The following is a 14,742-nucleotide window of genomic DNA, read 5'->3' on the forward strand; positions in this document are numbered from 1 at the left end:
TTCTTAAAATCCCCAAAGGGGGAGCATACTTTCATCCCTTCGTCTGTCACACACTTGACACAAATATACTCAAAATTGAACTGAAGCTTTGATAATCGTGCTTCTGTCCACCACTTACGCCTTTGAAATTTATAGGTAAGACTGGCACGCTTAGTTAAAAAAAACTCGAGTAGTTATATTTCCGACATGCCCTTTCTTTTCCGAATGTGTACACTGTCGTAGAAAATACATTTACATCGTTATCAACGATATCATTGTGGAATTGGAATCAATTTGAAAGTGGTTATTTATTATTGGTAACAAGGTCGGGCGGCCAAAGAAAAAAAAAATGTGCTATATTCCCTCGTAAAAAGCAAGATGTAAACCACGTTAGTAATTTATGAAAAGTAATAATTATTTCTTCCAACATATATGTAAAGCCTAGAGGGGACATGTTGTTTTTTTCAGGTATGATAACGGATTTCTTTTAATTCGATTAGTATTTTATCATAATTTGTTTGAATGAATTGTACAAGTAAGAATAGCAACATTCATTAAGGAAATGGATCGTCAATAGTCTAGAAATAGGCATTGGAAACGGCAAAATAGTTTGAAGGTATTTCAAACATAATTGCACGTATGCATTGTCCCGCCCTTAACAATTTTGTTAAGCAAAATTCTTATCGAATCCAATTCCAAGAGCATTTCTTTGTCCATGTCCATCATGAAAATTAAACATTTAAGAACGTCTACATACCTTGCCATCCTAGAGTATGGGTCTTCAGTCATCTTCAGAGACCTGCTGAAATGTAAATTAAATATATGTAAAAGACCATGATTGATAATCTCGCCTTGAAAATTTAATTTACTGGTGAATTTTGATGTAATTTAGAAAGAATATCACTTAGTGAACACAAAAAATAAATATATATTTTTTTCTGTAATTGGTAAAAAATCCAACTTCTTGTTACACGTATAAATGTTACAACCCATATATATTTAACTATTAAAAAAGAACATTCATTCTTGATAAAAAAGGTGAAACTATAGTGCTTATATAATCGACAAAAGCAAGTGGTGAACTTTAAACCACTTATAGACTTTTTATTTCTACTTTTCAGTGATTATTCATATAAAGTTATTGACTTCTTAAATGCAAAGAATAATGATATATAAATAAGTAAACAAACAAAAATAGTATGGTGTGCAAAAACACATGTAAACACAAGGCATTTACACAATATATTCATTAGTTTTCTAAAATATAGGTTTTTCATTAAACAAGTTTTAATGATCGAACCTACACAGTAAAACATGCATGCCTCTGAAAATGTTATCAATTGGAGGCATTATAAGGTATATGTGTGTTTAAACATTGTTTAGTTGTTACGCTACCAGCAGACATTTGTCTGGTAGATGTCTTTGTTATCCGTCATCAGAAATGCATTTGACATATCACAGAAATGTTAATTACATTGCTAGGTGCGTCCGTCGCAGCAAGGGAGTCACGATCGTGTCATTTCTTGATATATAATGGTAAAATGTTTCTTAAAATCCCCAAAGGGGGAGCATACATTCATCCCTTCGTCTGTCACACACTTGACACAAATTTACTCAAAATTGAACTGAAGCTTTGATAATCGTGCTTCTGTCAACCACTTACGCCTTTGAAATTTATAGGTAAAACCGGCACGCTTAGTTAAAAAAAACTCGAGTAGTTATATTTCCGACATGCCCTTTCTTTTCCGAATGTGTACACTGTCGTAGAAAATACATTTACATCGTTATCAACGATATCATTGTGGAATTGGAATCAATTTGGGAGTGGTTATTTATTATTTTTAACAAGGTCGGGCGGCCAAAGAAAAAAAATTGTGCTAAACTCTCTCGTAAAAAGCAAGATGTAAACCACGTTAGTAATTGATGAAAAGTAATAATTATTTCTTCCAACATATATGTATAGCGTAGAGGGGACATGTTTTTTTTTCAGGTATGATAACGGATTTCTTTTAATTCGATTAGTATTTTATCATAATTTGTTTGAATGAATTGTACAAGTAAGAATAGCAACATTCATTAAGGAAATGGATCGTCAATAGTCTAGAAATAGGCATTGGAAACGGCAAAATAGTTTGAAGGTATTTCAAACATAATTGCACGTATGCATTGTCCCGCCCTTAACAATTTTGTTAAGCAAAATTCTTATCGAATCCAATTCCAGGAGCATTTCTTTGTCCATGTCCATCATGAAAATTAAACAGTTAAGAACGTCTACATACCTTGTCATACAAGAGTATGGGTCTTCAGTCATCTTCAGAGACCTGCTGAAATGTAAAATTAAATATATGTAAAAGAACCTGATTGATAATCTCGCCTTGAAAATTTAATTTACTGGTGAATTTTGATGTAATTTAGAAAGAATATCACTTAGTGAACACAAAAAATAAATATATATTTTTTTCTGTAATTGGTAAAAAAATCCAACTTCTTGTTACACGTATAAATGTTACAACCCATATATATTTAACTATTAAAAAAGAACATTCATTCTTGATAAAAAAAGGTGAAACTATAGTGCTTATATAATCGACAAAAGCAAGTGGTGAACTTTAAACCACTTATAGACTTTTTATATCTACTTTTCAGTGATTATTCATATAAAGTTATTGACTTCTTAAATGCAAAGAATAATGATATATAAATAATTAAACAAACAAAAAATAGTATGGTGTGCAATAACACATGTAAACACAAGGCATTTACGCAATATAATCATTAGTTTTCTAAAATATAGGTTTTTCATTAAACAAGCTTTAATGATCGAACCTACACAGTAAAACATGCATGCCTCTGAAAATGTGATCAATTGGAGGCATTATTAGGTATATGTGTGTTTAAACATTGTTTAGTTGTTACGCTACCAGCAGACATTTGTCTGGTAGATGTCTTTGTTATCCGTCATCAGAAATGCATTTGACATATCACGGAAATGTTAATTACATTGAATGAATTCATCACCATTAAGCCAGTCCATGTGCACCGCAGGTATATGTGTAATAACAGAACATGCCATTCCTGTCATTAATATGTAGGTCTTATTACAGAAGACCATGTTTTGATATTGATTTTTAGATACGGTACAAATTCTGAAACCAAGATAGAAAACGCGATTTTTTTCTTCTTTTGATTTTGCGAAACAGACCAGTTCACGTCGGATCTCAGTTGTAATGAATAAAACATCAAACTGCAATTGATAATAAATTAATAATATATTTACGGCCTTTTCGTTCACATAAATACGTACCCAGTTTACAATTCTCTTTTAAATGAAACCATGATTATATTGAGTCAGTTATTATTATAATTTAATAATACGTATGTTACTATATATAGTATCAAAAATGGCACGTTTTTGAGGTCAAAATGCGGCTTTTTGCGGCATTATGCGATATCGGCCGGCGCGTGCTAGGAAATTGTTTTTCCATAATTGGCGAGTGAATAAACGCACGTTCAAAATCACGTCATCAGCTGTCAGTATTATCAAACATGGCGTCTGAGCGGCTGCTCGAGTCCTTATCTAACAGACTTTAAGTCATTTATGGTAATATTGAAGCGAACAGCATAAAACCTGAAGAAACGTTGAAGTTAAATGACTCTTATAAAATACGACGACGGTTTATAAAAAAAAATCGACGTAAAAAAGGTCAAAGAATGGTTGGGAAAGGATTAGGAAGAGAGTTAAAGAACATCCCGGCAATTGAACTTGATGTTTTATTGTCCCGTTTCCTAAAACGGAATTAAAAAATACAAAAAATGGCGAAGAACTGGAGCCTACAACCATACAAGGAGTAATTTCATCGATCTGACAACATCTGGTGGAAAAGAGTTATTCTGAATATCTGACAACCTCATCAATGTTCCGTCACACGCGGAATATGCTGAAGGCCAAGGGCAAAGATTAGAAAGAGAGGGTCTAGGAAATAAGACAAACAGATTCACGGACGAGGATATACAGAAAATGTGTTCTCATCAACTTCTTGGACCCGGAAAATCAAAATGGTTCCCCTACTGTCTTAGGGTAATAATAAACGTGAGAATCATCCAAATATGCAGTGTATAACAACAAGAAAACTATATCATCATATTGATTTAATATGAACTAAGGCGCTGCCTCTACGGGCTTGAAGTGTTATTGCCGGACACTTTAAAGTTTCTATAACGACTAAGTGAAACATACTAGAGTCTAAGGGAAACCTTTTTTGTATATGTTAATAAAACATTTTAAATAACAAGCAGTTATGTTGCTGTTAGCAATTTATTTAGTATATACACAACAATCTACAATAATAGTGTATACAGTTTAAATAATGCATTACTATATACTTTATATCTAAGTTTTTAGTTTTTCTTCTTATTTAAGTTAAATAAAGCTTCAATGCAATTGAGATCAAGTACAAAAACGCATTTGAGGAATATGTCACAAACAGAAAATAAATAAAAATGATCACATACCAATAATGTTGAACTTAAGTATACTAAACTCAGGGGTAAGTATAGCTTTCACTATAATTGAATGGGCAAACATCTATTTAGATATGATGATAAAACATGGCAAAACATTTACTCAATTACAAATAACTATCAAACAAAACTCCCTAACCAAAACATTCAAGGAATTATTGATTGTATATGAACAATTTGTAGCCAAGCAGCTCTGGCAAATTGTCTGTAAAACATCTCAGTGAGAATACATAATTTATTCTTATTTGTTTGTTACAAAAACATACCCCCCCCAAAAAAAAAGGAAGAAAAGTTGCAAAGTTATGAACAAATGTGTTGTTTAGATTTTAAAGGTAATTACAAATACTGCTTTCGTTACATAATTATCTAAACGATGCTTTCAGTAAACTTTAAAATAATTTGTGTCATTATGTCTAATGATCAAAATTTCAAATAATTAATATTTTAAACAGCTTTGCTAAAATCAGGTATACACTGAGAGATCTGTGACAGTTAAATATGCATGTACACATGTATATTTAACAGATCACCTACAGTGACCTTTTTGTCTTGCTATTTAATAGAAAGGTTGTTTTTTTACAACTGGTGGGAAATAAAATTAATGTTAAAATTTTCTACACTTTTAAAGATCCTATATGTTACGACCTCTCATAACATTTTTGACATGAAGTATATTCTGAATTAAGCATGGAAATAGTCAAAATCAAATTTCCATATCATGGGACTTTCCCAGTATGTTAAAGAAGTTTAAACTTATCAAGGTGTAATTACAAACAAAAGACTTCTAACCATCAAATAATATTTTAACAGGGTGATCTAAAAAGAAATGATAAATTGCAATTACAATCAACATTCAACAGAGCTGAAAATATATTCTAAATTTAGCTCCTATATGGCATATACAAACAAGTAATCAAGTCAGTGATATTGTTGGAACACACCCAAATAAGAACCCAGAGAAAAACTGTCAGCTGAGCTTTCTAAGCACTATTTCATATATATTTGTTGAGTGTACCAGCGAATAGAGCAAGAACAAATTTTCATTCCAAAACCATTTATATATGAAAACAATATAAACAATTGAAATGATTATATTATATTATTTATAGACAATGCCATCATGAGGCTACTAAATTATTCACATATGCTAATATGCACAAATTAACGCTACAGTTATATACTATCTATTAATTTATAGATATATGTACAGTGTCAAATTATGTTAATAAAATTCAGTGTTCTCAAAAGCACAATCAATGTTCTCTGTACTGACAGATGGATCTTAAATAGTTAACATATTAGTTCAACAATAAACAAATAGTGATTATAGTTCATTGACTGTCAAAACACCATAACTACTATTCACTGAACTGATGGTTCTTGAAAAAATCATGCAATAAAAGAAACCAAACAAACAAGCAAAAACTGAAAGTATCTGGTTTAAAAGGATAAATTTGTCACAAAATTAAGGGAACAGAGTTTTGCAATTGTCTATATGTTGCTCAAATGTATATATTTGCTGTTAATGTCACTTTTTGTATTAGTTACACACAAACAAGGGCTGACTAACATCTGCATTCTCTTGAAATATGGGATTCTGTGCTGTATCCACGTTTTAGAATGTTTGACCACTTCAGGCTGCTGGCACATCAGAATCTGCAAATAACATAAATGCAATGTTTTAACAGAAGAAAAGTACTTACAACTACTGTGAAGGTATATGTATGCCAGTTAACAATCATTTGAGGCATACACAATTCTATATGCAGTCATAAATTTGATATAGTCACATAGTGTAATTTCATGGATTTAAAGATCAAGACAAAATAGATGAAATATATTATATTTGAATATTTTGCAATGCGTATTTAACTCTCCAAGGTAATTGACTACAAAGAAACATTTTGGAGGAGTCAGAAATTCACTTGCTTAGAATCTCTTCTTACTTGAAAACATTTTCCGTTTTCTGGAAGCGGTATGGAATTTCAGACAGAGATATCTTGAACAGCATTTTGTGTCCCCTAGAGCTTCAGCAACCAGGTGGCTATAAAAAAAAATTGAATTAATAGACACACTTTTTATCCTATTTGCCTTAGAATTAGTTCTTAATGTAATGCTAAAAAAGAGCAAACAAAATAGTTTCACAAAATTGACAAACACGCAGAGGCTGTTGTTTCAATTGACAATAATATAATCTCATGGCCGCGACCGGAAAAAAATCATAACCGGCATGAACCAAAGTCATTTAGGAATGAAACAAACAGAAAAGATAAACTTAAAAGAATCAAATCCGCTCAAACAATGCTACTGTTTGGATACCTTTCCATAAAATGATTGTGAAATACAAATAAATTACCGCATAATGTCTGCTGCAATTCAAATTTGGCTGGCTGGTCTGTCATCATCCACATCGCAAACAATAACAAATTTATAATATTAAGTTATTAAGGAATTTGATTACTAAAAAGATTACTAAAAAGATGCACTGTACTTGAAGGAATTAATAAAAAATATTTTCATAAGGACATTCACTAAAGGCTTCGAGTTGGGTTGGAGAAGGTGGCGTTTACATTACATTGTGTTGGAGGGAGGGAGGGGTGATGGATATCAAGTGTGTGTGTGTGGGTGGGTGGGGGCGCAAGAGCTATAAAAGGGTCTCAATTACTACTCGCATAACCGGAAAACACTTAAATTTTCACTATCATATATCTAAATACATAATTGTGTGGAAGGGGGCGGAGAGCTTTGGTTTAAACAGGCACTACATTTTTTGGAGGGGTACATCACACTCAGGGAGTTTGACCCACTTTCCGTACTCACTCTGACGACAGTTTACTTGCAAACCCGACATGTATTTCCGGTCATGTTTCCAGTGCTGGAAAAACCCGTCCTACACTGCACATCTGATAGATGTGTCAGGTCCAACAACGCACCACTTTTATTTCTTTTATTGTGTGGTTTATAAAAAGTAAATAATGTCATTTCAATAAAGCGTGATCAATTATATAAGTATGAAATATTTGAAATTTAAATTGTAAAAAAATATTTTAAAAACACAGCTTTAGAGGAACTATTTGACGTCAATAGTGATTTAAAAATACGGCGATTTATGACGTAAGCAATCAATATGCGCGTGCTTGTTGGTGAAATTTACTAAAATGAATTATCTATGTCAATTTTTTTACAAATTTCAAGTTTAAGATATGCCAGAAAAAACATTATAAATCATGTTTTTCTGAGAATATAAAAATACAACCCTTGGACACGGTGCATGGCAAGCCTCATTACTGGCTTATGCGCGTGCCTTCAGGTCGGATTTTTATATCCGTACCAGAAACACAAAATATTTCTTATAGTCCGATTTAATAACCAAGCTGCATAACTCCTAACCGAGGAGATTAGCAAAATATCTTTTCTTTTTTTTTGTTCAGAAGTTAATCGTTATCATCCCTAATAACCCTTTGTATCAAAATAAGTCGAATACAGTTCTACCCAGGGTTTATTTGTACAGTAAAACTGCAAATGCTCGCGAACCCCTTTGACCGAGCTAAAGCCTTGAGTGATCTGTTGTTCTGAATGATCGAAAAGTTCTATTTTAGTCTGTTATGAAATGTCTTAGAATGTATTTTCAAAATATGAAAAATTGTAAAAAATTTGTTTCGGCACCGATTATATATTGCGTTGAAAAAATCTTCCCAATTGATGTTTCTTTGTATATTTTGGACATGATTTCCGGAAAATGTTGAAATAATGATCTCGGGGTATTCATAAGAATTCGCGCATGATTTGTGAATGTTTGGGACATACAATGGTGCCTGGTAACTACTCGACTTTCGATCCAGTATCAGTATATTTAACTGAGCTCCAACCTTCAATGACAGCTAGTTTTCGAACGACCAACTGTTTGAATGACCGCAGTTTTATTGTATATGTTTACTTGTTAATGCAAACATCGAATCATTGATATTTATTGTATCTGTTTGTTTTTCATGTGAAACAGCTGACATTATCAACAAAAGCAAGTTACTTTCTGATATGCATTGGCGAATAAGACTGCATTATGTTGGAACGTTAACATCATGCAGGTCTATTTTTTTTTAAGATAGAAAGTGGATCTAAAAATAATAACAGCTATTCAGTGTAGCCATCAGAATCAATTGAAATGTTTTAATAAAACATTTATCAATTTAAGACAAAATAGTATGTGTTTGCAGAGTTATTCCCTCCAAGGAACGTGCCTTTGCCTTTCTACAGTTGACTGATTACTCTCTGAGGGCCTAGACTCCAAACTCCATGAAACGAAGAAACTATAAATTCGTTTTGTTACAGTGGAAAAATAATATTACTTATTGAATGTACTGACAATTTTGTGCGTGGGAGAATGGGGCAGGGCTCGAAGAGTACTTTCAGTAATTCCATCAACCACCAAATATTACCATAAAAAACAATCATTAAAGCCCTTATTTACAATACAAAAGTTAGTTATGCATCAGTCAATTATTACCACTGTTTCCCCAGGTCCAGCGGTAAATCCACTTAAATGGCCGTTTAACAATTTGACAATTTGTTTAATTCAGCAGACTTGAGACTGAGATACATAAGAATAATCAAAATATATTCCTGATCTCTCATTATTGAAGCTAATCTGGTATACCAGGGATAGCGGGGTAAAGCTGGTATTTTAGTTTTCGTGCTGAAAAAAAGCAGGGAATGGTCCTTACCTAGGATGTTCACGGGTTGCTTGTGCATTTTGGGAAGATTTTACCAGCAGTTTGTCTCAGCATGGCAGGGATGTTACCCGGGATTGGAAGGACCGACAGTTTAAGTCCCGCTATTCCATGGACCTGCGGGGGAGGGGGGGGGGGCAGTGGTTACAATTGACTAATGCATAAATTGTTTATATAAGATCAGAAAAAGACATAAATTATGAGTATTCAATAAATACAACATACATGTATAAAATTAGGTCTAAATGAACGCTTAATAATTTATTTTTCTCTTTCACATTTCTCAAAGTTTACCTGTCAATTAAAAACAATACAGCAATAAATTAGACCAGCCCAATCACTGTTAATCGATTTCATTCAGTAATAAATTCAATCTTAAAAAAGAACAGCATAGTGACGTTTCTGGTTTGTTTTTATGTGTTATGGGTCAAATTGCAGATCGTTCAGAATATTCAAAATGGCCGCAGCCATCGGCATGACATGAACAAAATGTTTCACCTACTATAAGGTCTTTTTAGCAGCTTAATATACCAAGCAATCGTTGTAGAACCTATACTTAACCGTTTAATCTGATGCTCACAAAGAAAAATTGAGACACCCTGTAAAATAAAAGTAGGAATGGCAATATTTACATTGTGTCAGAAGCGTATTGGAAACGGATGTCGAAGAGTTCGTACCCATTCAATATCGTACCGGTATGACTAGTTAGAGGAAAGTGCACTTTCCGCGGAAAGTACTAAATCTCCGTATATCCGAGAAACCCCGTATCTCGATTGGAACGCGAAGATAGATAAAACGTGAAGTTTCTAGTAAACAGTTTTCAAAATATGAAATTGAATAAATAATAATAAAAACATGCATCTCAGATAAACTCACCTTTATAATTAATTCAAAATTATTTGCTCTGCTAGTAGGATTTGTTATGACTCCATTTGTTGTTGTTGTTGTTCCATATAAACAAAATGGCGTCCAATGCTCGCTTGAAATTTTCAAGTTCATTATAGCGTGAAATGCGGATTAATATATTCAAGTTGAATTCCATAAGATTTTAGTTTCAGCAATACTTAGTGATTTTGTCGGATGTAATAACTGCTTTAATGATACTATTATTAACGCATATCCAAAATATCGATCTAAAAAGTACATGTAGCTCGGGTTTTACCGAAATTTTATTTCCATTTGGTATACGGAGGTTAAACCCCGCCTCAAACATGTACAATTTGCTTGCCGGCATGCACGCGCTTTATATGAACCATGTATGACAAGTTTTTTTCTGTTTATTATTTACTAGGTTCAGTGGTGCCCAAATTTATTCATGCCTATCACTCTGGCAAAAAGAAGTAGTCCCTTGCATACACGTACAAACCGTAAGAGGGCTTGTACAGATAAACGCTTTGCATTTGTCTTCAAGCCCGTATTAAAATAAAGACAGTATTCTGTTGAAAGGTTTGTTTCCACAGTTTTAAATAAGTAAACGGTTAGACAGCTATTTGCTTACATTGACACCTTAAGGTTTCTAAGTGATAATGCCAAGGGAGATAAGTGTGAAAATAAAAATAAAAATCTATAACGTCCATAAAGCAAGAGGTATTGCAAGGTATGTTTACTTGTCTGAACTTCCATCCCCCAGACGATTTTTTTTAAATTGTTCATATCGATTTATTTATTCACTGTCAGAAAGTCCAAAGGCTCTCATTAGCACAACATGGTTGATTAACACTATGCATCTTGGCTTGAGGGGTCAGCAAAAACATGTTACTATGCTTTGGGGAGATCTGGAGTTGGGGAAGTCTAATGGCGCCAGTGGAAAGCTCTTCCACAAATTTCCTAAGAGTGCAACCTAGACGAGAAAAGATCTCAACGATGATCATAGAGCCTTCAAACCCAACATATGACAAGTAATGGATATGCCTCTATGCATTTTATGGAAATTTATAAAAAGCCAACCAAATAGCATCTAAAAGTATAGTCGCAGTTGTGAGAATACAGTATTAAACAAAGTAAATTGTATAATGTATTTCATATTAATAATATAAGGAAAGGTAAAATTGATAATAAATCATTACAATATGTAGTATATATATATATATATATACAGTACACTTATTTAATGTTTGTTTCACAGGTTACCCAAACTATCCAATTAAGTACGCTTACAATAAAGTTGACACCTACTTTTTAAAGACGTTAACGATTGCTTGCTGCTCGCCATTATGCGATCATAATCGACCTCGAGTCGATAATGTATAGACATCTTCGGCCGAATATCGCATAATGGCGACCAGCAAGCAATCATTAACCTCTGAAAATGTTTACCAATGGCTCAAAGCAAAGACAAGATTTACTGTCCATCGGATACCCTAATATGCACCATTTTAATGGAAAGAACATATTGTGTAAAATCCTTAAAGCGAAGTGCGAGCAAGAACTTCTATGTCGTTGACATTTGAAACCAACCGTTTCAACTGACTTAGATCATTACATGTTTTCAGAAGTCGGGGAACTATTGTATCCGGAGTACAATTATACGTCTCATCATCACCGCATGTGAATTATGTATGCCTTTTTGTTATTTTTCGCCGAAAAAAGGCATGCGATAAAATCATCTGACAACCCCCCCCCCAGGTTTGCTTTCTAACATATTTTTTGAACTCGTTTAATAAAATTGTGTTTCTTATGACGACTAGTGAGTAATGCGATATATCTAATAATCGTTACTTCTGATTATGAAGGTATTATCTACAGAGCTATGACCCACAGTGCATGACCTTGTTGTAGAAAAATTACGTGCAACATTTATAAAATACGGATTTGAACTCGGTGTTATGATATATAGACGTAAAAACAAAACGTCAAAAGCTAACACAAGTAACGCTGAAATGCCGTTTATGACGCCGACGGAAATGCTTGCTAAATAGTGAAAATCTTAGCGCATTTTGAAACACACTATATAATCATTTTGAACGATTTATGTGTAATTCCGCACATTAACAAATATCATTAATTTAGGGATTATAACAACATGATACATATATTCAGTTAAGTGAATGACTTTATAAACTTACCTATTCGACCTGATTATTGAATATTTAAAAAACAACAGCATCGTGATAGAATTCCACCTTGAAGAAATATGGTGCTCGAATGCAGCGTAGTGTTTTCCAAGTTGTAATTATTTAATAGTTTTTACGTCTAAAATGATTTCAAAAGTGATTGATGAACAGACACATTAGGAAAAGCTATAAAAATATGATTAAGCAAACGTTTGACGTCGACATTACCAAATCTGAAAATTTAAGACAGCGGAACAGAGTTTATTTATGTCTTATGTATGCGCCTTAAAAGTGAACTTATTTAACTTATATTTAACTGCCAAATATGTTAAGTTTGTTTGTATTTTTTTTATTATATAGCAGTTTTAATAAATATGTGATAAAACGATCGGGTTCCCCTGCTGGTCTCCATGACTTCAGGGCGAAAGGGTGCTACGTTTAAAGTGACACTCGTATTTGAAATCAATACATACACCTGCATAACAATCATAAATTTTGAGTGATAACTACTGAAAACATAAATATTAATTAGTGATTACAAGATTGCAACCGTGCATTTAATAGCTGAAAACGCACATATATAATGACTTGTGGGCCGTTAACTATTTTCAGTAATACACTATTGTCCCATAAGGTTTAACTATTGTGTTATTTAGCACCTTTCTTTCAAATCAAACACGGTATCCGTTATAAGAACCACTGTTTTAAATGTTTTCATCCTTTTTGGTAAACACAATTTTATTAACTGTGGTAAGCTGAGAGAGTATCTTTAAAAATATATTTTTTGGGGGCAACATTTCTGCAAGAAACGTATTTATCTAATCTATGAGACAAATGCATTTCTTTAACCAAAGCACTTTAACATACCTTTGAAAGTATGCAATTGTTTCGGAAACTCGGACAAATAAAAACATTCGCCATTTCCAAGCGTTCGTTATCTGTGTCTTATTCGGTTTCTTTTTTCTGAGTAAACATTTAAAATTAAGGTCTGTAGTAATCTTTGACATATGCCTTTTCGAGAGATACAGTTGTATAAATGAAATGTATTTCACTTGCTTGTGTATGTTATTTGAGCTGTCATTGGCGTATATTTATCTTCATTTATTGACAGAATGGTTCACTAACGTACATCTAAGTGCATGTTCAGTATACATTGATACACTAGGAAATGGATAATTGTGTGCTGAATTATTTTTAAAAAACACTTATTATGCAATATCAAATACCACTGTCAAATTCATAAGTTATATTAGGGGATTCACGAATTAGCCTTCCCTTTCGACGGTACTTCATGGACAAAAAAAATGAACGTATATAGGCTTTAATATTTTACAATCTTTAATACATTTTACTTCTATTTTTCAATTTACACTGATAAGCAAAACACGTATCTAGGTTAGTGCAAATATTCCCCATCTTTTCCTTGGTATGATGGCAATACGTTATTTAAGCAATCATAGTTGCGAGTTTCCCGGAAAACTCAGTTGGTAAGCTCAATATCGTTTCATTGCTAGGTGCGTCCGTCGCAGCAAAGGAGTCACGATCGTGTCATTTCTTGATATATAATGGTAAAATGTTTCTTATAATCCCCAAAGGGAGAGCATATATTCACCCCTTCGTCTGTCACACACTTGACACAAATTTACTCAAAATTGAAATGAAGCTTTGATGATCGTGCTTTTGTCCACTACTTACGCCTTTGAAATTTCTTTTCCGAATGTGTACACTGTCGTGGAACATACATTTACATCGTTATCAACGATATCATTGTGGAATTGGAATCAATTTGAAAGTGGTTATTCATTATTGTTAACATGGTCGGGCGGCCAAAGAAAAAAAAATAGTGCTAAATTTTCTCGAAAAAAGCAAGTTGTAAAACACGTAAGTAATTTACGAAAACAAATCATTATTTCTTCCAATATATAGGTATAGCCTAGAGGGGACATGTTGTATTTTTTCAGGCATGATTTCTTCTAATTCGATTGGAATTTTATGATAATTGATTTGAATGAATTGTACAAGTAAGAATAGCAACATTCATTAAGGAAATGGATCGTCAATAGTCTAGAAAAAGGCATTGGAAACGGAAACATAGTTTGAAGGTATTTCAAACATAATTGCACGTATGCATTGTCCCGCCCTTAACAATTTTGTTAAGCAAAATTCTTATCGAATCCAATTCCAAGAGCATTTCTTTGTCCATGTCCATCATGAAAATTAAACATTTAAGAACGTCTACATACCTTGCCATCCTAGAGTATGGGTCTTCAGTCATCTTCAGAGACCTGCTGAAATGTAAATTAAATATATGTAAAAGACCATGATTGATAATCTCGCCTTGAAAATTTAATTTACTGGTGAATTTTGATGTAATTTAGAAAGAATATCACTTAGTGAACACAAAAAATAAATATAATATTTTTCTGTAATTGTTAGATTTTTTCAAACTTCTTGTTAAAAAA

At 32.8% G+C, this 14,742-nt stretch overlaps 1 protein-coding gene across 1 annotated transcript in view; it reads right to left on the reverse strand.

Moving 5' to 3' along the window:
- The window catches only part of LOC128223248 (uncharacterized), a 93,645-nt gene that overhangs the window by 33,536 nt on the left and 45,367 nt on the right, over positions 1–14,742 (reverse strand). Inside the window, exons 18-20 of the mRNA XM_052932538.1 lie at positions 14,524–14,568; positions 2,259–2,303; positions 737–781 (exon numbers count right to left, since the gene is read on the reverse strand). Coding sequence (XP_052788498.1) covers positions 737–781; positions 2,259–2,303; positions 14,524–14,568 — 135 coding nt within the window. The remainder of the gene's footprint in view (positions 1–736; positions 782–2,258; positions 2,304–14,523; positions 14,569–14,742) is intronic.

Source organism: Mya arenaria, chromosome 17, assembly GCF_026914265.1.
Source record: "Mya arenaria isolate MELC-2E11 chromosome 17, ASM2691426v1".
NCBI lineage: Eukaryota > Metazoa > Mollusca > Bivalvia > Myida > Myidae > Mya > Mya arenaria.